General features: G+C 49.9%; 1 protein-coding gene across 1 annotated transcript in view; it reads left to right on the forward strand.

Moving 5' to 3' along the window:
- Positions 1-12,868, forward strand: part of YKT6 (YKT6 vesicular SNARE protein) — a 51,712-nt gene extending 38,844 nt beyond the window's left edge. The window contains exons 6-8 of the mRNA XM_075342960.1: positions 7,108-7,173; positions 9,186-9,287; positions 11,800-12,868. Of these exons, the coding sequence (XP_075199075.1) occupies positions 7,108-7,173; positions 9,186-9,287; positions 11,800-11,835 (204 nt within the window). The 3' untranslated portion in view covers positions 11,836-12,868. The remainder of the gene's footprint in view (positions 1-7,107; positions 7,174-9,185; positions 9,288-11,799) is intronic.
- The last annotated feature ends 9,652 nt before the right edge of the window (positions 12,869-22,520 follow it).

The raw sequence follows: 22,520 nt of genomic DNA on the forward strand, positions 1-22,520 counted from the left end.
AGGGCTGGAGTATGATTTCCATACCCCACCCCCCTCACTGTGCACAGTGTGAGCACCTCGGCCACGCCCACGGCTCCCTCCTCTCGTCAGGACGCCCTGCTGCCATTCCTGTCAGCTCCTCCGACGCTGCAGAGAGGGATTAACCCTGGGAGACCCAGACACGGTCTCTGGTGGCCTCATAACCGCTTTAGGCGGATGGTAAGCAGCACCTGTGGTGCTAGCCCCATGGTGCTGTAGTGTATTGATACATTATTTGTTTATAGTATATATTTTACACTGTATGAGCACAGTTAATTCTGGCTATATACCCTAGTGTGTTACTCAGGGAAAACAATAGCATGGCGCCACAAAAGGCAGGGGTGCCAAAGCACAGGCTTATTATGCTGCCTGCGTCGCTTGTACGACCCAGCTGCCGGCAGGTTCCATTGACCCTCATTGTGTGCAATGTTCGGCCCTGTGACACTTCTTCAGCCAGGGCCTCTGCTAAGAGGGGCCCAGGGGGAGCCACCTGTTGACACTGTCCTAGTGATGGGGACGGAGTTTGCAAAACTCTCTGAGACTATGACTAAGATACTAGAAGCCTTGCAGTCCAGGCCGGTATCTCAGCAAAGGGACTCTGTTGAATCATTGTTCCCTGGCCCCCCTCAGTTGGACCAACAATGTCCTCCCGGGGTATCTCATACATCCCAGACTGAGGGTTCTGACTTAGACCCCAGCCCCAGACCGACTAAGCGGGCTCGCTTAGAATTTCCCTCGACATCATATTGTTCAGGGTCTCAGCGGGGGGAATCTCTGGTGGATGAAGCGGAGACAGCTGATCAGGATTCTGATCCTGAGGGCGCTCTCAATCTTAATACTCCAGACGGGGACGCCATAGTGAACGTTATTTTTGCGTCCATCGATCAAATGCTGGATATTTCTCCCTCAGCTCCTCCGGCGGAGGAGTCAGCTTCTCTTACACCGAGTATGTTTCTGGACCATTCTGATTTCAGAGAGGCAGTCCAGAATCACCATGCTTGTCCAGATAAGCGGTTTTCTAAGCGCCTTAAGGATACACGTTATCCTTTTCCCCCTGACGTGGTTAAAGGTTGGACTCAGTGTCCCAAAGTGGATCCTCCAATCTCCAGACTGGCGGCTAGATCCATACTTGCAGTGGAAGAGGGGGCCTCGCTCAAGGATGCCACTGACAGGCAGATGGAGCTCTGGTTGAAATCCATCTATGAAGCTATCGGAGCTTCTTTTGCCCCAGCATTCGCAGCCGTATGGGCGCTACAAGCTATCTCAGCAGGTCAAGCGCAAATTGAAGCAGCCGCATGCATGGCCGCGCCACAAGTGGCATCCATTACCACCCAGACCTCGGCAATTGCGTCTTACGCTATTATTGCTGTCCTGGACTCTGCGAGCCGTACGGCGGTCGCGGCCGCCAATTCGGTAGTACTCCGCAGGACCTTGTGGCTACGGGAATGGAAGGCAGATTTTGCTTCCAAAAAAGCGCTTAACCAGTTTGCCAATTTCTGGCGACAGGCTGTTTGGCGAGCGTCTGGATGAAATCATCACACAATCCAAGGGAAAGGATACATCCTTACCCCAGTCCAAACAGGACATACCCCAACAGAGGAGAGGGCAGTCGAGGTTTCGGTCCTTTCAGGGCGGGGCAGGTCCCAATTCTCCTCGTCCAAAAGGTCTCAGAAAGAACAAAGGAACTCTGATGCATGGCGGTCTAAGTCACGTCCTTAAAAGGCCACCGGAGGCGCCGCTAACAAAGCGGCTTCCTCATGACTTCGACCTCCTCTAGTAGCATCCTCGGTCGGTGGCAGGCTCTCCCGCTTTTGCGACACCTGGCTGCCACAAATAAAAGACCGCTGGGTGAGAGACATTCTGTCTCACGGTTACAAGATTGAGTTCACCTCTCGTCCCCCGACTCGATTCTTCAGGTCATTCCCGCCTCCCTAGCGAGCCGAGGCTCTTCTGCAGGCGCTGTGCACTCTGAAGGCAGAAGGAGTGGTGATCCCGGTTCCTCTTCAGCAACTGAGCCACGGTTTTTACTCCATCTTGTTTGTGGTCCCAAAGGAGGACGGGTCTTTCCGCCCGGTCCTGGACCTGAAACTGCTCAACAAACATGTAAAACCAGACGGTTCAGGATGGAATCCCTCCGCTCCGTCATCGCCTCAATGTACCAAGGAGATTTCCTTGCATCGATCGATATCAAAGATGCTTATCTCCACGTACCGATTGCTCCAGAGCCCAGCGCTTCTTGCGCTTCGACATAGGAAACGAACACCTGCAATTCGTGGCACTGCCGTTCGGCCTGGCAACAGCCCCACGGGTTTTTACCAAGGTTATGGCTACTGTAGTAGCGCTCCTACACTCGCAGGGTCACTCGGTGATCCCGTACTTGGATGCTGATCAAGGCACCCTCTCAAGAGGCATGCCAACGCATCCTCGACGCTTCCCTGGAGACTCTCCAGGGTGTCGGGTGGATCATCAATTTTTCCAAAGTCAAATCTGACACCGGCCCAATCGCTGACATATCTTGGCATGGAGTTTCATACCCTCTCAGCGATAGTGAAGCTTCCGCTGTTCAAGCAGTAGGCACTACAGAAAGGGGTACAATCTCTCCTTCAAGGCCAGTCACACCCCTTGAGGCGCCTCATGCACTTCCTGGGGAAGATGGTGGCAGCAATGGAGGCAGTCACTTTCGCGCAGTTTCACCTGCGTCCCCTTCAATGGGACATCCTACGCAAATGGGACAGGAAGCCGACGTCCCTCGACAGGACCGTCTCCCTCTCTCAGGCGACCAAAGCTTCCCTTCGGTGGTGGCTTCTTCCCACTTCGTTATCGAAGGGGAAATCCTTCCTACCCCCATCCTGGGAAGTAGTCACGACGGACGCGAGTCTGTCAGGGTGGGGAGCGGTTTTTTCCCCACCACAGGGCTCAGGGTACGTGGACCCAGCAAGAGTCCTCGCTTCAGATCAACGTTCTGGAAATACGGGCAGTGTATCTTGCCCAGAAAGCGTTCCAGCAGTGGCTGGAGGGCAAGGAGATCCGAATTCAGTCGGACAATTCCACAGCGGTGGCATACATCAACCACCAAGGCGGCACACGCAGCCGGCAAGCCTTCCAGGAAGTCCGGCGGATTTTGATGTGGGTGGAAGCCACGGCATCCACCATATCCGCAGTTCACATCCCAGGCGTGGAAAACTGGGAAGCAGATTATCTCAGTTGCCAGGGCATGGACGCAGGGGAATGGTCCCTTCACACGGACGTGTTTCAGGAGATCCGTTGCTGCTGGGGGGTGCCGGACGTCGACCTCATGGCGTCCCGGCACAACAACAAGGTACCAATGTTCATGGCACGGTCTCAAGATCCCAGAGCTCTGGCGGCAGACGCCTTAGTTCAGGATGGTCGCAGTTTCAGCTCCCTTATGTGTTTCCTCCGCTGGCACTGTTGCCCAGAGTGTTACGCAAGATCAGGACCGACTGCCGCCGCGCCATCCTCGTCGCTCCAGGCTGGCCAAGGAGGTCGTGGTACCCGGATCTGTGGCATCTCACGGTCGGCCAACCGTGGACACTACCAGACCGAACAGACTTGCTATCTCGAGGGCCGTTTTTTCCATCTGAATTCTGCGGCCCTCAACCTGACTGTGTGGCTATTGAGTCCTGGACCCTAGCGTCTTCAGGGTTATCTCAAGACGTCATTGCCACTATGAGACAGGCTAGGAAACCAACGTCCGCCAAGATCTACCACAGGACGTGGAAAATTTTCCTGTCGTGGTGCTCTGCTCAGGGTTTTTCTCCCTGGCCTTTTGACTTGACCACTTTTCTGTCCTTCCTTCAATCTGGACTGGAAAAGGGTTTGTCGCTCGGCTCCCTTAAGGGACAAGTCTCAGCGCTCTCTGTGTTTTTCCAGAAGCGCCTAGCCAGGCTTCCACAGGTACGCACGTTCCTGCAGGGGGTTCGTCACATCGTTCCTCCTTACAAGCGGCCGTTAGAACCCTGGGATCTAAACAGGGTTCTGATGGTTCTTCAGAAACCACCATTCGAGCCAATGAGAGATATTTCCCTCTCACGACTTTCGCAGAAAGTGGTTTTTCTAGTAGCAGTCACTTCTCTTCGGAGAGTGTCTGAGCTAGCAGCATTGTCGTGCAAAGCCCCTTTCCTGGTGTTTCACCAGGACAAGGTGGTTCTACGTCCGGTTCCGGATTTTCTCCCTAAGGTGGTATCCTCCTTTCATCTTAATCAGGATATCTCCTTACCTTCTTTTTATCCTCATCCAGTTCACCAATGTGAAAAGGATTGGCACTTGTTAGATTGGGTGAGAGCACTCAGACTCTACATTTCTCGTACGGCGCCCCTGCGCCGCTCGGATGCACTCTTTGTCCTTGTCGCTGGCCAGCGTAAAGGGTCACAGGCTTCCAAATCAACCCTGGCTCGGTGGATCAAGGAGCCAATTATCGAAGCCTACCGTTCTGCTGGGCTTCCGGTTCCCTCAGGGCTGAAGGCCCATTCTACCAGAGCCGTGGGCGCGTCCTGGGCTTTGAGGCACCAGGCTACGGCTCAGCAGGTGTGTCAGGCGGCTACCTGGTCGAGCCTGCACACTTTCACGAAGCACTATCAGGTGCATACCTATGCTTCGGCGGATGCCAGCCTAGGTAGACGAGTCCTTCAGGCGGCGGTTGCCCACCTGTAGGAAGAGGCCGTTTTACGGCTCTATTATGAGGTATTATTTTACCCACCCAGGGACTGCTTTTGGACGTCCCAATTGTCTGGGTCTCCCAATAGAGCGACAAAGAAGGGAATTTTGTTTACTTACCGTAAATTCCTTTTCTTCTAGCTCTAATTGGGAGACCCAGCGCCCGCCCCTGTTTTTTTGTGTACACATGTTGTTCATGTTGAATGGTTTCAGTTCTCCGATATTCCTTCGGATTGAAGTTACTTTTAACCAGTTTATAATTCTTTTTCCTCCTTCTTGCTTTTGCACCAAAACTGAGGAGCCCGTGGGAGCACGGGGGGTGTATAGGCAGAAGGGGAGGGGCTTAACACTTTTGAGTGTAATACTTTGTGCGGCCTCCGGAGGCATAGCCTATACACCCAATTGTCTGGGTCTCCCAATTAGAGCTAGAAGAAAAGGAATTTACGGTAAGTAAACAAAATTCCCTTCTTTTCCATCTCTTATCTCCTGCCAGCCTAGGTAGGCGAGTCCTTCAGGCGGCGATTGCCCACCTGTAGGAAGGGGCCGTGTTACGGCTCTATTACCGAGGTATTCTTTTACCCACCCAGGGACTGCTTTTGGACGTCCCAATTGTCTGGGTCTCCCAATGGAGCGACAAAGAAGAAGGGAATTTTGTTTACTTACCGTAAATTCCTTTTCTTCTAGCTCCAATTGGGAGACCCAGCACCCGCCCCTGTTCCCTTCGGGCTGTTGTTCTTTTGTGTACACATGTTGTTCATGTTGAATTGTTCTTGGTTCATGGTTTTCAGTTCTCCGAACATCCTTCGGATTGAATTTACCTTAGACCAATTTATATGTTTCCTCCTTCCTGCTTTGGCACCAAAACTGAGGAGCCCGTGATGCACGGGGGGGTGTATAGGCAGAAGGGGAGGGGTTACACTTTTAAGTGTAATACTTTGTGTGGCCTCCGGAGGCAGAAGCTATACACCCAATTGTCTGGGTCTCCCAATTGGAGCTAGAAGAAAAGGAATTTACGGTAAGTAAACAAAATTCCCTTCTTTTTGGCTTGCACTCATAATATATATATTAGTGCTCACTTCAGTTATCCTATTCAGTTACATGCAGCAGTGTAAGGCCGGAGACTGCTCTGGAGCAGTGGGGGGGTGAATATAGCCAAGTTTCAGATTTGTATTTTTTCCTTCCAGATGATGTGCACTAATAGATTTACAGATGTGTAATATCACACCTTTACAAAGTGCAGTAATGTTGTCAAGGTTAAAATGACGACGATGATGAGACTCAAAGGATCGCTCAGGATCTGACTGCTGTTTCATATTAAAATGTCATGTGTGCACGTGAGATTAAATAATAACGGACAGCAAGTCAGTAATAGCTATCTCCATGACTGGCACTGACCAAGTGGTCTTTATTATTTGAAAAAAAAACCTAGACCGAGCAATAAGGGGGTGTAAACAAAAGTTTTAGTCCAATCAAGTATCATAGGACGGGGCTTCACGAGGTAGAGAGATCTGCACATCCTCCTTGGATTGGTCAGTCCAGGCTCCAGGAATTTCTTTGTCCATCGTCCCATGTGCAAAACAGGAAGCGGCAGCCATCTTCAAGTTTATATATATATATATATATATATATATATATATATATATATATATATATATATATATATATATATATATATTTAGTATATGCTGTGTCTAAGGAAAATACACTGAATATGTAATATACATATATACATGTTAGTAAGAAACAAAAACATTCACAAATATGTGCGTTAGTTTACATCTACTGAACTATATACCCGAGTCTATGAAATGGCTGAATTAAGTATTTTTGGATACTCAATTCTTGTCCTCAACAATGTTGACCCCCGGCTCAGTGTGTACTCCGGAGGGAGAGGAAGCGCGGGGGGCAGATGCAGCTGCTGCCTTGGTTTCACCTACGTTTTGGTTTTTTTCGTGTTATTGGGAAGAGTTCAGCGTATTATTTAAATTTTCTGGTGGCTATCGGCCGACTATTCACGTCGTGTGCCAGAAAATATTACTATTTTCTTAATGTTCTGTCAGTATCAAACTAACATTTTATTAGACAACCAGTATGGTCTGTGGACTCCCTTTAATTGGTACAAACCTTAAACACATGGGCTGTACCCTATTGTTGGCTCACATGCACCTCAACTTGTCTTGTTAGCAGTTTTGCACGCCCTTACCTGATCTACATGGCAGACTCTCCTCTCGTCTCCATATTATGTAAAGAATAACGGCCATCCCATAAGTACATTACTATGTACACATCCATCTTTGTTCAGCTGCACTCTGTTTACCACACAGTCCCCTTACCTGACATTGACTGCTGATTGAATGCATCATTGTAATAGATGGAGGATGCGGTGGAAAGTTTTATCTATATTTATATTCACAGAACCCTCGAGATGCTGATCCAATGAGCAAAGTACAAGCTGAACTGGACGAAACCAAAATCATCCTGGTGAGTGAATAATAATTATTGAGCTTCAAGAGAACCTGCCACGCTGTACCTGCAGTCCGATGTTTGGACCGCACGGTCTAGAGGAGGAGACACTTGTGGGAAAAGGGGCAGGATGACTTGTATTTTTTTCATTGAAATCCTTAGTGTTTATATGCATGAGTCCAGTGGGTGGTGCAGTCAGTGATTGACAGCTGTCACTGGCGGGGGCCCCCCCTTGTCACTGGCGGGGGCCGGATGCCCCCCCCCTTTCCCCCTTGTCACTGGCGGGGGCCGGATGCCCCCCCCCCCCCTTTCTCCCTTGTCACTGGCGGGGGCCGGAGCCCCCCACCCCCTTATCACTGGCGGGGGCCGGATCCCCCCACCCCCTTGTCGCTGGCGGGGGCCGGATGTCCCCCCTCCCCCTTGTCACTGGCGGGGGCCGCCCTCTTTCCCCCCACCCCCTTGTCACTGGCAGGGGCCGCCCCCTTTCCCCCCACCCTGTCACTGGCCACCCCGGGACTCGTATTTAATTCATTGTATACAAGATTTACTGACATTTTTCCCACAGTGTGTCTGATGAGCACTTCCTGCTCTGTAATGTTTTGTCTGCAAAACCGATATAGTCAATACGACAGGTTCCCATTAAAGGGGTTGTCTGGTCTAAAATCTGCAGTCACTCTCTGTGTGTCACTCTGTGACTGCAGACTTTTATATCCTCCCAGGGCACACACTGTGCGTGTGCGGCTTGATGGTTTCTGAGCCGGGAAGGGCGATCACGTGACTGCAGTTGTGCAGTATGCTTGTTCCCGGCCAGTACCTGACTAGTGGGTGCAGCCTCGCTCAATACATTTGTCGGGTTTTGGCCAGGAACAGACATACTACACAATTGCAATCACGTAATCGCCCTTCCTGGCTCAGAAACTGGCAATCCTCGTAGCGCACAGTGTGTACCCTGGGAGGATATAAAAGTCTGCAGTCACATAGGGTGACACAGAGGGACTGCAGATTTATCACTTTATGCCAAACAACCCCTTTAAGGCGGGTGTATATTTGGTGAATGTGCTATCCATTTGCTCAGCAGACAGCACACTGACCTAACACTAGAAGTCCCAGAGAGGGGTCATTTCACATTTCTACCTTTGGAACCCAGAGACGGGTCGAATGACCTGAAGGATTTTAGCTAACATCCTATAATCACCGTCTTTTGTTCTGTAATTAAGACCATTACTGTCGCACCACAGGAGGTTGTTGTTTTCCATTGAGTTTAGCCATTTAGTTTCTAGTTAGTTCTATTCAGTTGTATGTCGTTTGACCCTCTTTCGGGACTTCAGGGGAGGGCTCGAAATTTCTGGGACTTCTAGTGCTAATAGGAGTGATAGAAAATACTAGGACTTTCGTGCACTAGTCTGATTGTTTCCGGCTGTGACTTGCCCGAGTGTTAGTCCGGCTGTGTGACCTCAGGATGAGCGAGTCATTACCTCTCCTCATCCACTGAGGGGGATCTTCTTGCACTACATTTTGCCGCCATCTCATTCAGCTGCTCACCCATAAAATGAGTGGAGAAATTTTTTGGGTGGTTCCTCTTTTAGAGGTTTTTATAGATAACTTCTTGATCCCCTCAAGGAAGGTGCTTGTATCTGCTCCATCACCCTGCAGCAGACATGTAGTATTGCATATCTTACATGACCGGAGAGTGAGTGTTGCTGTTTCTACGCCATTCTCTCCTTGCCGGCTCACACCAGGGGCCCCCACTTTTTTTGAATGTCCATTTGACCTAACAGCGTTTCCCTCCTTGATATCCGTATTGCTTAATGGGTTCCATGGAAAGGGACCATTTGGATAAAACAATAAGTAAAATAAGAGACTATTAATTTAACACTTTACTATAAGCAGTTTCACATAAAGCTTTTAGGCTGCCTGTAGATGATAATAATACACCTATAACCCTACTACATGGAGAACGCAGCACATCACCGGGAATTACCATGTTACTATTTCAGCGTTTGCTTATATGTTTCTCTGGTCATTATCAGCATAACACCATGGAGTCCTTACTGCAGCGCGGAGAGAAACTGGACGACCTGGTCAGTAAATCCGAAGTGCTAGGAACACAGTCGAAGGCCTTCTATAAAACGGTGAGTACCACACGGAGCAGAAGCCAGGCATTCACTCACGCCATACAATTCCTTCTCAAAAGATCATAAAATACAGTGGAACCTTGGTTAACGAGAACAATCCGTTCTGGGACTGTGCTTGTAAACCAAGTTACTCGTTAAGCAAAGCAAGATTTCCCATAGGAAGTCATTGCAAAGCAGATAATTCGTTCCACAACTTGTTCAGTGTCCCATCCTGGTCCCCTATTGTGTCATTCCACACACGTACAAACACACACAAGGACGCACACATATTATGCTCACCTTACCTTCCATTCCATCGATGGTCTCCTGGGACTTGCTGTTCTCCGGGACGGGCTGTGTATCGGGTTACCATAACGACGAGGGAGGAACTTCCGCTGCCAGAGCGCTAACATCAAAGGCAGGAGCCGCTTGCCTCTGATTGGCCAGCGTGCTGCCTTTGAGTAGCATCTGACAGGGGAAGTTCCTGCTTCGTCGCTGGTTGCCGATGCACAGCCTGGAATGGCGCGGCGAACTACAAGATCCAGGAGGCCGGCGATGGAACTGAAGGTACACACATTATGCTCACCTTACCTTCTGCTCCATCGCTGGCCTCCTGGGTCTTGTAGTTCGCCGCGAGGACGTCGCGATGTACCGGTGAACTACAAGAACCATGAGGCCGGCGATGCAACGGAAGGTAAGGTGAGCATAGTGTGTGTGTGTGTGTGTGTGTGTGTGTTGTGCAAGCTTGTGTGTGTGTTTATGTGGACTGCAAGTGCGGGTCAGAACGCGGTGGATGTACGGTACCGGAAGTGTGTGCGGTGAGGATTTTGCTTTTACAGCAAAGCTTTCTCGTAAACAGAGTTGCAAATTTACAGAAAGCTTTGCTTGTTAAGCGAAATTCTCGTTAAGCGAGGTTCCACTGTACATTCCTCTGCAATCTGGAAGGAAACCGGACAGTTATTTCATATGGAGATGTCAAACTTGTATAGTTCTTCTTCTTTTTTTTTTTTTTTTTTTGTTTTGTTTTCTTTTTATTTTTCATTTCCCTCAAGGGCACTTGAATCTGCAATACTTTTTTCTCCTCGCTATATGTTGTAGTATTTCAGTATTACTGCACAAAGTAAAATGTACAATATCCTGTGAAGATCAGCCACAGACTGAGCTTCTTGGGCCTACAAAGATGGCGGCTGACATGGTAACCCGTCGGACACCTGCAATCACATTATGGGTCTGGGGTAGATATTGGGCACCACTGGGATAACAGCAAACTTAAAGTTCGTGATCAGAAATTTACAGAGACATCCAACAGCTCAGCTGGCCATGTGTATGGAGCGGGGTCCACTCCTGAGCCCACTTCAAACACCTGCACTGACATATTGTAGGTCATACTGCTACATCCGGAGTTCAGAAGGGCTAACCGTAAAAAACTGTGCAAAAGGAAAAATAAAAAATAAAACCGCACAATCCCAGAAACTTGGTGAACAAACTCACTAACTATAGCCTGACTCTATGGATGATTAGTGAGTGATGCTCAGCTTAAAAGGCCCCCAAAGCGTAAAAAAACAATAGCTAATAAGGCAGAAGAGAAAGCGTCACTCACCAAATTAGTAAAATGTTGTTTTTTTTTATTCCATTTTTCATTTAAAGGAACTCTGTCAGCAGATTTCGTCAATGTAACCTGAAGACATCATGCTGCAAGTGTTAAAACAGAGATTTCAGCCCTGTCTCTGTTATCTCAGTCTATTTTTGTTTGCCTGTAATGTTAGTTTAAGCCTCTTATCTTTATCATTAGTGGGTCTCAGCAGCACCTGAGCTCTAGTGGACTCCACACCTTCTGTGATTCGCAGCTCTTATCTATGTAAATGTACACTGAAAGCCTGGTGTGGGCAGGGACAGCTCCCCCAGCTCTGCTACATGCAAAATCTAAAATATGTCACTGTCAGAACGGCTGCATCCACTAATCTAAGTGATACATCATTGAACTCGGGGTCCCTGACTAGATCTCGCTGCTCTCAGATGAGTTGGCAAAAACCTGCTGACAGATTCCCTTTAAACTTCATGACATTGAAGGTAGCTGGGGAGAAATTTGTAATGGGTGGATAAAAAAGGCAAATGTCCACACCTCTGCCCCCCCGCTACCTTCAGTGTCATGAAGTTTAAATGAAATATGGAACAAAAGAAATAGTTTTACTATTTCGGTGAGTGCTGCTGTCTCTTCTGCCTTAGCAATAAAGATCTTCGAGGAGCTGCTGATAAGTCTTTGGCTTTACCCAGAAAGAAACGAGATAGGATGATGAAACTTTACATTTATTCCACATTCTCTCCACTGATGTCAGCACACTTCTTACATCGGTATTCCAATTTAGTAAGCCTTGCAAAAAGGAGGATTTCGGTTGTGCCATGGCATCAGAAATGGTGTGACATTTGGTGTCCTTGAAATTAGAAAAAAAATGTTTTTCTAGCATTTGATTGAATTGATTACTTTTTATTTTAATGACATTTTATAACCTCTGCCCTCTCCCTTTTTTAGGCGCGGAAGCAGAATTCATGCTGCGGGATCATGTGATAGGTGATGACAGTGATTGAGACTGGATGAAAGACAATGAACAAACACTAAATATCAGGGCTGGCGCACCAAATCAGCCCTTCCCATCCCCAGCAGGGGGCAGTATAGGTGGTTACTGTCCTCAGGTCAATTTTTTTTTCCCTTTTCCCTCATTTATTGGGGGAAGGGAGGGTCTTTTTTTTTCTTTTCTTTTTCACATTAATGTGCATTCACTTTTTACTTCAAGTCATGCGTTTTCTGTGGCCCCCAGTATGAAGTGACACCCCTTCTTCCTCCGGGGGATTGTGCTGACCATTCTCTGTTCCAGTGCAAACATTCCTGTGATCTATAGGGTGATGCTGCGTATCGCCGCCCGTCCTGTGTCCTGACCCGTCACCATGCTGCAGAGTGATGTGAGTTCGCTGGTAACCTGTAATGTAGTGATGCTATACTAACTGATGTAATCTCCCTGGCAGGACACGGGTTCCCTGTCAGTCCGCTTCTTCCCTTTAACACTCGCGCACTCGTTTAGTGTAAAGGTTATTTTAACCCCTCTTCATCCATTAACCCGGACATGTCTTAACTGTGGTTAACCTTGTAGTATTTGCCAGATGGATTTTTTTTTTTTTTAATTTCTGGAGAACTCGTTCTGAAGTGAAATTATGAAATGCGGCGACTAATTCTGCACATCCATCCGAAAGCCTGCACTCCACAAATGACTTCTCGGTCACGTCCTCGATGCCGAAGATCTTACTGCTCTCACCACCTTGTCTTATCCAAAAAAAAAAAGAAATCTTCAACCGATGGATCTAGTTCCCCTGAGGACCCTCATCGTGTGGACGGTTCAATTCTCATGCTGTATAGATAAGTTATTAACGTATTTCAGTGTTTTATTTTGGGTTGATTTTTTTTTTTTTTGTTTCTGATCTCCAGTGATTGAATTTTTTTTTTTCAAATTTATTTCTGATAAAACTTGTATTTTAATAAAGATTGGCGAACCTTTCTGTACCAAATACAAATAATGATAAAACACATTTGTAGATGTTTGACAGCATTTCTGTTCATCTGTTTTTTTTTCATTCGGGATGAAGCACTGGTTTAACAATACATTCAGGTTTATACTTAATGGAATTGTCCATGTTTTGGCTCAAAAGTCCACAGTCAATGTGACCACAGAATTGCGCACAGTGTGTACTGTCAGGATTCTCTGGTGCTGATATGCATACTTCTCACTCAATCCATTGCATTAAGCAATGCCATCCACTTCTAAACTGGATGTGGCCAGCAGTAGACATATCACATACAGTTGTGCTCAAAAGTTTACATACCCTAGCAGATTTTTTTGCTTTCTTGTCCTTTTTCAGAGAATATGAATGATAACACACACACACACACACACACTTTTTTTTTCTTTGTCGCTCTATTGGGAGACCCAGACAATTGGGTGTATAGGCTATGCCTCCGGAGGCCGCACAAAGTATTACACTCAAAAGTGTTAAGCCCCTCCCCTTCTGCCTATACACCCCCCGTGCTCCCACGGGCTCCTCAGTTTTTTGCTTTGTGCGAAGGAGGTCAGACACACACGCACAGCTCCACAGATTGGTCAGCAGCAGCTGCTGACCATGTCGGATGGAAGAAAAGTGGGCCCATATAGGGCCCCCAGCATGCTCCCTTCTCACCCCACTCTTGTCGGTGGTGTTGTAAGGTTGAGGTATCCATTGCGGGTACGGAGGCTGGAGCCCACATGCTGTTTTCCTTCCCCATCCCCCTCAGGGCTCTGGTGGAAGTGGGATCCTATCGGTCTCCAGGCACTGAGACCGTGCTTCATCCACAACTCCTGTGGAGCCTGCTGGATAGGAGCCGGGTATCGTTCAGGGACATGGCCCTGCTACTTGGAGGTACTCTGTGTCCCCGTGGGGACCGCGCACAGCAACACTCCAGCTTTGCTGGGTGTGCTAGTGCACCGGGGACAGCGGCGCTGACCGGGTTAATATGTGCCATTACACACTCAGCGTTGCTGAGTGTGTTTATGTATAGGGACTGCCGCACTGACCGCCGCTGCCATGGAAACACTGCGGCGCGGCTGGGACTTGTAGTGCGCCGGGGACTTCCACGCCGGCCGCGCTTTTACGGCGGCCGCGTTTATTACTAGAGTCCCCGGCTTTTTGCGGCCTAGTTTCCTTTCCTCCCGCCCATAGCCCTGACAGGCAGGGTAAGGGCGGGACGCTGCACAGAACGAGCAGCACTGAGGGCTGGAGCATGCTTTGCATACTCCACTCCCCTCACTGTGCACAGTGCAGGCACCAGTTCCCGCTCTTTCTGGGTCACGCCCACGGCTCCCTCCTCTCCTCAGGACGCATTCCTGTCAGCTCCTCGGACGCTGCAGAGGGGGAAAAAATCTGGGAGACCCAGGCAGGGACTCTGGTGGCCTCACAACCGCTTTAAGCGGGTGGTAAGCAGCACCTGTGGTGCTAGCCCCATTGTGCAGTAGTGTAACATTATATGTTTATTTTACACTGTATAGTGCACAGTTGATTTCTGGCTATATACCCTATTGTGTTGCTCAGGGAAGATAATAGCATGGCGCCCACGAAAGGCAGGGGTGCCAAAACACAGGCTTATTATGTTGCCTGCGCCGCATGTACGACCCCGCTACCGGCAGGTTCCACTGACCCTCATTGTGTGCACTGTTCGGCCCCTGTGGCACTTACTCAGCCAGAGCCTCTGCTAGGGGGGGCCCAGGGGGAGCCACCTGCTAACACTGTTCAGGTGACAGGGCCGGAGTTTGCAAAACTCTCTGAGACTATGGCTAAGATACTGGAAGCCTTGCAGTCCAGACCGGTATCTCAGCACAGGGACTCTGTTGATTCTTTGTTCCCTGGCCCACCTCAGCTGGACCAACAATGTCCTCCCGGGGTATCTCATGGATCCCAAGCTGAGGGTTCTGACACAGACCCCAGCCCCAGACCGACTAAGCGAGCTCGCTTAGAATTTCCCTCGACATCATCATATTGTTCAGGGTCTCAGCGAGGGGAATCGCTGGTTGATGATGCGGAGACAGCTGATCAGGATTCTGATCCTGAGGCCGCTCTCAATCTTGATACTCCGGACGGGGACGCCATAGTGAACGACCTTATTGCGTCCATCAATCGTATGTTGGATATTTCTCCCTCAGCTCCTCCGGCGGAGGAGTCGGCTTCCCAGCAGGAGAAATTCAGTTTCAGGTTTCCCAAGCGTACACCGAGTATGTTTCTGGACCACTCTGATTTCATAGAGGCAGTCCAGAATCACCATGCTTGTCCAGATAAGCGTTTTTCTAAGCGCCTTAAGGATACACGTTATCCCTTTCCCCCTGACGTGGTCAAGGGTTGGGCTCAGTGTCCCAAAGTGGATCCTCCAATCTCCAGACTGGCAGCTAGATCCATACTTGCAGTGGAAGATGGGGCTTCACTCAAAGATGCCACTGACAGGCAGATGGAGCTCTGGTTGAAATCCATCTATGAAGCTATCGGCGCTTCTTTTGCCCCAGCATTCGCAGCCGTATGGGCGCTACAAGCTATCTCAGCAGGTCAAGCGCAAATTGACGCAGCCACACGCACGTCCGCGCCACAGGTGGCGTCCATAACCACTCAGACGTCGGCATTTGCGTCTTACGCTATTAATGCTGTCCTGGACTCTGCGAGCCGTACGGCGGTTGCAGCCGCCAATTCGGTGGTACTCCGCAGGGCCTTGTGGCTACGGGAATGGAAGGCAGATTCTGTTTCCAAAAAGCGCTTAACCAGTTTGCCAATTTCTGGCGAACGATTGTTTGGCGAGCGTTTGGATGAAATCATCAAACAATCCAAGGGAAAGGATACATCCTTACCCCAGCCCAAACCGAACATACCCCAACAGAGGAAGGGGCAGTCGAGGTTTCGGTCCTTTCGGGGCGCGGGCAGGTCCCAATTCTCCTCGTCCAAAAGGCCTCAGAAAGATCAAAGGAACTCTGATGCATGGCGGTCTAAGTCACGTCCTAAACAGACCACCGGAGGTGCCGCTACCAAAGCGGCTTCCTCATGACTGTCGGCATCCTCACTCCGCATCCTCGGTCGGTGGCAGGCTCTCCCGCTTTTGCGACACCTGGCTGCCACGGGTAAAAGACCGTTGGGTGAGAGACATTCTGTCTCACGGTTACAAGATAGAGTTCACCTCTCGTCCCCCGACTCGATTCTTCAGGTCATCCCCGCCTCCCGAGCGAGCCGAGGCTCTTCTGCAGGCGCTGGGCATTCTGAAGGCAGAAGGGGTGTTGGTCCCTGTTCCTCTTCAGCAACAGGGCCACGGTTTTTACTCCAACTTGTTTGTGGTCCCAAAGAAGGACGGGTCTTTCCGACCTGTCCTGGACCTGAAACTTCTCAACAAACACGTAAAGACCAGGCGGTTCCGGATGGAATCCCTCCGCTCCGTCATCGCCTCAATGTCCCAGGGAGATTTCCTTGCATCGATCGATATCAAAGATGCTTATCTCCACGTACCAATTGCTCCAGAGCACCAGCGCTTCTTGCGCTTCGCCATAGGGAACGAACACCTGCAGTTCGTGGCACTGCCGTTCGGCCTGGCAACAGCCCCACGGGTTTTCACCAAGGTTATGGCTACTGTCGTAGCGGTTCTCCACTCTCAGGGTCACTCGGTGATCCCGTACTTGGACGATCTGTTGATCAAGGCACCCTCTCTAGAGGCATGCCAACACAGCCTCGACGCTACTTCGGGTGGATCATCAATTTTCCAAAGTCAAATCTGACACCGGCCCAATCGCTGACATACCTTGGCATGGAGTTTCATACCCTCTCAGCGATAGTGAAGCTTCCGCTGATCAAGCAGCGGTCACTACAGACAGGGGTACAATCTCTCCTTCAAGGTCGGTCACACACCTTGAGGCGCCTCATGCACTTCCTGGGGAAGATGGTGGCAGCAATGGAGGCAGTTCCTTTCGCGCAGTTTCACCTGCGTCCTCTTCAATGGGACATCCTACGCAAATGGGACAGGAAGCCGACGTCCCTCGACAGGAACGTCTCCCTCTCGCAGGCGACCAAAGCTTCCCTTCGGTGGTGGCTTCTTCCCACTTCATTATCGAAAGGGAAATCCTTCCTACCCCCATCCTGGGAGGTGGTCACGACGGACGCGAGTCTGTCAGGGTGGGGAGCGGTTTTTCTCCACCACAGGGCTCAGGGTACATGGACCCAGCAAGAGTCCTCGCTTCAGATCAATGTTCTGGAAATACGGGCAGTGTATCTTGCCCTGAAAGCGTTCCAGCAGTGGCTGGAAGGCAAGCAGATCAGAATTCAGTCAGACAATTCCACAGCGGTGGCATACATCAACCACCAAGGCGGCACACGCAGTCGGCAAGCCTTCCAGGAAGTCCGGCGGATTCTGCTGTGGGTGGAAGCCACGGCCTCCGCCATCTCCGCAGTTCACATTCCAGGCGTGGAAAACTGGGAAGCAGATTATCTCAGTCGCCAGGGCATGGACGCAGGGGAATGGTCCCTTCACCCGGACGTGTTTCAGGAGATCTGTTGCCGCTGGGGGGTGCCGGACGTCGACCTCATGGCGTCCCGGCACAACAACAAGGTACCGGCGTTCATGGCACGGTCTCAAGATCCCAGAGCTCTGGCGGCAGACGCCTTAGTTCAGGATTGGTCGCAGTTTCAGCTCCCTTATGTGTTTCCTCCGCTGGCACTGTTGCCCAGAGTGTTACGCAAGATCAGGGCCGACTGCCGCCGCGTCATCCTCGTCGCTCCAGACTGGCCGAGGCGGTCGTGGTACCCGGATCTGTGGCATCTCACGGTCGGCCAACCGTGGGCACTACCAGACCGACCAGACTTGCTATCTCAAGGGCCGTTTTTCCATCTGAATTCTGCGGCTCTCAACCTGACTGTGTGGCCATTGAGTCCTGGATCCTAGCGTCTTCAGGGTTATCTCAAGACGTCATTGCCACTATGAGACAAGCTAGGAAACCAACGTCCGCCAAGATCTACCACAGGACGTGGAAAATTTTCCTGTCGTGGTGCTCTGCTCAGGGTATTTCTCCCTGGCCTTTTGCCTTTCCCACTTTTCTGTCCTTCCTTCAATCTGGACTGGAACAGGGTTTGTCGCTCGGCTCCCTTAAGGGACAAGTCTCAGCGCTCTCTGTGTTTTTCCAGAAGCGCCTAGCCAGACTTCCACAGGTACGCACGTTCCTGCAGGGGGTTTGTCACATCGTCCCTCCTTACAAGCGGCCGTTAGAACCCTGGGATCTGAACAGGGTGCTGACGGTTCTTCAGAAACCACCATTCGAGCCAATGAGGGATATTTCTCTCTCACGCCTTTCGCAGAAAGGGGTTTTTCTAGTAGCAGTCACTTCACTTCGGAGAGTGTCTGAGCTAGCAGCGCTGTCATGCAAATCCCCTTTCCTGGTGTTTCACCAGGACAAGGTGGTTCTGCGTCCGGTTCCGGAATTTCTCCCTAAGGTGGTATCCCCCTTTCATCTCAATCAGGATATCTCCTTACCTTCTTTTTGTCCTCATCCAGTTCACCAATGTGAAAAGGATTTGCACTTGTTAGATCTGGTGAGAGCACTCAGACTCTACATTTCTCGTACGGCGCCCCTGCGCCGCTTGGATGCACTCTTTGTCCTTGTCGCTGGCCAGCGTAAAGGGTCACAGGCTTCCAAATCAACCCTGGCTCGGTGGATCAAGGAGCCAATTATCGAAGCTTACCGTTCGGCTGGGCTTCCGGTTCCCTCAGGGCTGAAGGCCCATTCTACCAGAGCCGTGGGCGCGTCCTGGGCTTTGAGGCACCAGGCTACGGCTCAGCAGGTGTGTCAGGCGGCTACCTGGTCGAGCCTACACACTTTCACGAAGCACTATCAGGTGCATACCTATGCTTCGGCGGATGCTAGCCTAGGTAGACGAGTCCTTCAGGCGGCGGTTGCCCACCTGTAGGAAGAGGCCGTTTTACGGCTCTCTTACGAGGTATTATTTTACCCACCCAGGGACTGCTTTTGGACGTCCCAATTGTCTGGGTCTCCCAATAGAGCGACAAAGAAGAAGGGAATTTTGTTTACTTACCGTAAATTCCTTTTCTTCTAGCTCTGATTGGGAGACCCAGCACCCGCCCCTGTTTTTTTGTGTACACATGTTGTTCATGTTGAATGGTTTCAGTTCTCCGATATTCCTTCGGATTGAAGTTACTTTAAACCAGTTTATAATTCTTTTTCCTCCTTCTTGCTTTTGCACCAAAACTGAGGAGCCCGTGGGAGCATGGGGGGTGTATAGGCAGAAGGGGAGGGGCTTAACACTTTTGAGTGTAATACTTTGTGCGGCCTCCGGAGGCATAGCCTATACACCCAATTGTCTGGGTCTCCCAATTAGAGCTAGAAGAAAAGGAATTTACGGTAAGTAAACAAAATTCCCTTCTTCCCACTCATGGTTAGTGGTTGGGTGAAGCCATTTATTGTCAAACTACTGTGTTTTCTCTTTTTAAATCATAATGACCCAGATCAAAAGTTCACACACCCTGGTGATTTTGGCCTGATAACATGCACAGAAGTTGACACAAATGGGTTTGAATGGCTAATAAAGGTAACATCCTCACCTGTGACCTGTTTACTTGTAATCTGTGTGTGCATAAAAGCTGAGCGAGTTTCTGGGAACCAGACAGACTCTTGCATCTTTCATCCAGCCACTGACGTTTCTGGATTGTCAATGATGGTGAAAGCAAAAGAATTGTCAATGGATCAATGGGAAAAGATAGTTGAATTGTATAAAACAGGAAAGGGATACAAAACGATATCTAAGAAATTGATAATGCCAGTCAGCAGTGTTCAAATTGTGATTAAAAAAAAAGGGAAAATCAGGGGCTCTATGAAATCCAAATCACGGTCAGATAGACCAAAAATAATTTGGCCACAACGGCTAGGAATATTGTTCAGGATGCAAAGAAAAACCCACAAATAACATCAGCTGAAATACAGGCCTCACTAAAAACTGGTGGTGTAGCTAATTCAAGATGCACAATAAGGCACTTAAAGAAAAATGGGCTGCATGGTCGAGTTGCCAGAAGAAAGCCGTTACTATGCAAATGCCACAAAGTATCTCACTTACAATATACCAACAGCACAGAGACAAGTCTCCAAACCTCTGGAACAAGGTAATTTGGAGTGATGAGACCAAAATTGAACTTTTTGGCCACAACCATAAAGGTTACATTTGGAGAAGTGTCAACAAGGCCTATGATGAAAGGAACACCATCTACTGTAAAGCACGGAGGTGGTTTGTTGATGATGTGGGGATGTGTGAGCTACTAAGGCACAGGAAACTTGGTCAAAGTTGAAGGAAAGATGAATGCAGCATGGGTGCAAATTTGCCTCCAGTATTTGCTGATACTATCAGCCTGGAAGCTGTGCATAGGACGTATTTGGATGTTCCAACATGACAACGATCCAAATCACAAGGCCAAGTCGACCTGTCAATGGCTACAGCAGAACAAAGTGAAGGTTCTGGAGTGGCCATCTCAGTCTCCTGACCTCAATATCATTGAGCCACTTTGGGGAGAACTCAAGCGTGCAGTTCATGCAAGAAAGCCCAGGAATTTACAGGAACTGGAGGCTTTTTGTCAAGAAGAATGGGCAGCTTTACCTTGTGAGAAAATAAAGAGCCTCATCCACAACTACTACAAAAGACTTGAAGCTGTCATTGATTTTAGAGGGGGCAATACATGGTATTAAGAACTGGGGTATGTGAACTTTTGATCAGGTCATTTGGATATTTTAGTTGTCATTATAAATCTTTATTTTTATATAGCGCTAACATATTCCGCAGCGCTTTACATACATCAGGAACGCTGTCCCCATTGGGGCTCACAATCTAGAGTCCCTAACTGTATGTCTTTGGAGTGTGGGAGGAAACCCACGCGAACATGGGGAGAACATACAAACTCCTTGCAGATGTTGTCCTTGGTGGGATTCGAACCCAGGACCCCAGCGCTGCAAGGCTGCAGTACTAACCACTGAGCCACCGTGCCGCCCATCATTATGATTTAAAAAGAGAAAACACAGTAGTTTGACAATAAATGGCTTCACCCACCCACTAACCATCAGTGGAAAAAAGATTTTCTTCATCGTTCCTTATGGGTGACCCAGACCATGGGGTGCATAGCTTCTGCCTCCGGAGGACACACAAAGTACTACACTAAAAAGTGTAGCTCCTCCCTCCTAGCATATACACCCCCTGGATAACCAAATATAGCCAGTTCAATGCTTTGTGTTCAGGAGGCACACATCCACACATGCATTCTCATCTGATTTTTGATTTTAAAGAGTTTGAAGAAAAGCGGGTCCAAGTCTGGACCCCCGGCATGTCCCTTCTCACCCCACTGTGTCGGCGGTGCTGTTAAGGTTGATTTACAAGGCTGGAGCCTTACATGCCGCGCTCCTTCACCATCCCTCGGGCTCTGGCTTGAAGTGGGAGCCAACACGGTTCTCACTGCCTTGCAGGAGACCGGTCTCCATCCGCAGCCCTCTCAGGATCCTGCCGGACGGAGCACTCATCCCTCAGGGACCTGGCCCTGCGTCTCATAAGCTAAGTATTTGAGACGTTATTGGGGGGTCCCTTGTACTTTTATTGTGGGGAGAGTGTGTTATTTAACTTTGCTATGATTTCCGGCCGGTTCTCTGGTTTTCACCTGAGAACCGCGCCGAGGGTGCCTGCTCGCCGGCCGCATTGAAAAATTTAGGCCCCGGCTTCGCCTGCGGCCTACTTTCGTTTTCACTGCCCCTGCATGTCAGTCATGCAGAGGGACAGTGCGGCTCCGCCCACCGGCCGTTCGGCATAGGGGAGGACACTCCTCTCTGAGAAGATGTTTCCCTCCCCTGTATATCTCCTTGGCCCTCCGGATCCCGCTCTTTGACTAGGCCCCGCCCCCTATACTCGCTCCGGCGCCATTTTCTCAGCGTTCTGCAGACTGGTAGGCGCTGGCTGCAGCATCTCTGCTAATCTGTCTGGGGGTCCGAGCTGTGGGATCCGGAGGGCACACAAACGGGCTGGTAAGCCACAACCTCCGGTTGTGGACCTTTCTTATACACTCTCTGGGGGTCATTCTGGCTCAGAGCCCCCACCTCAGCAGCATGTCTCACACTAGGAGCAAGACTGCAAGGCTGTACTCCATATGCACTGCATGTATGCTCGTACTGCCTGAACCGAGCACATATCCACATTGTGATGCCTGCTCTAACATGATGGTGCCTCAGCCTGGAGTCTCCCCAGTGGTCCCTCAGGCTGCTCCGGCCCCGGTGGCTGATCCCCCGGCTTGGGTAGAATCCTTCTCCAAGTCTATCTCCCAGTCTTTTGCCGACTCCATGGGAGAGTTGTCCCGGACTCTGCTGAGCATGCATCAGCCCCCTTCTCAGGGTGCCTCTGCTGCTACGGCTCGCTCTGCAGAGCTCACAGAGGATTCTTCACCTGCTCCCAGACTCCGTCCTCCTAAAAGGAGATGCAGGGTCCCCTCGCCTTCCTCGTCCCGTGGCTCTGATTCCAGAGCTGACTCGCAGGACGAGGACGATGCCTTTACAGGGGGCTCGGACGCTACCTCCATGTGCCCCATTGATCTGACCGAGGGTGAAGCAGATGTTAATGATTTGATTGCGTCCATTAATTCTGTACTGGACCTCAATCCGCCAGTATCAGAGGAGCAAC

Source organism: Anomaloglossus baeobatrachus, chromosome 4 (assembly GCF_048569485.1).
Source record: "Anomaloglossus baeobatrachus isolate aAnoBae1 chromosome 4, aAnoBae1.hap1, whole genome shotgun sequence".
NCBI classification, from domain to species: Eukaryota; Metazoa; Chordata; class Amphibia; order Anura; family Aromobatidae; genus Anomaloglossus; species Anomaloglossus baeobatrachus.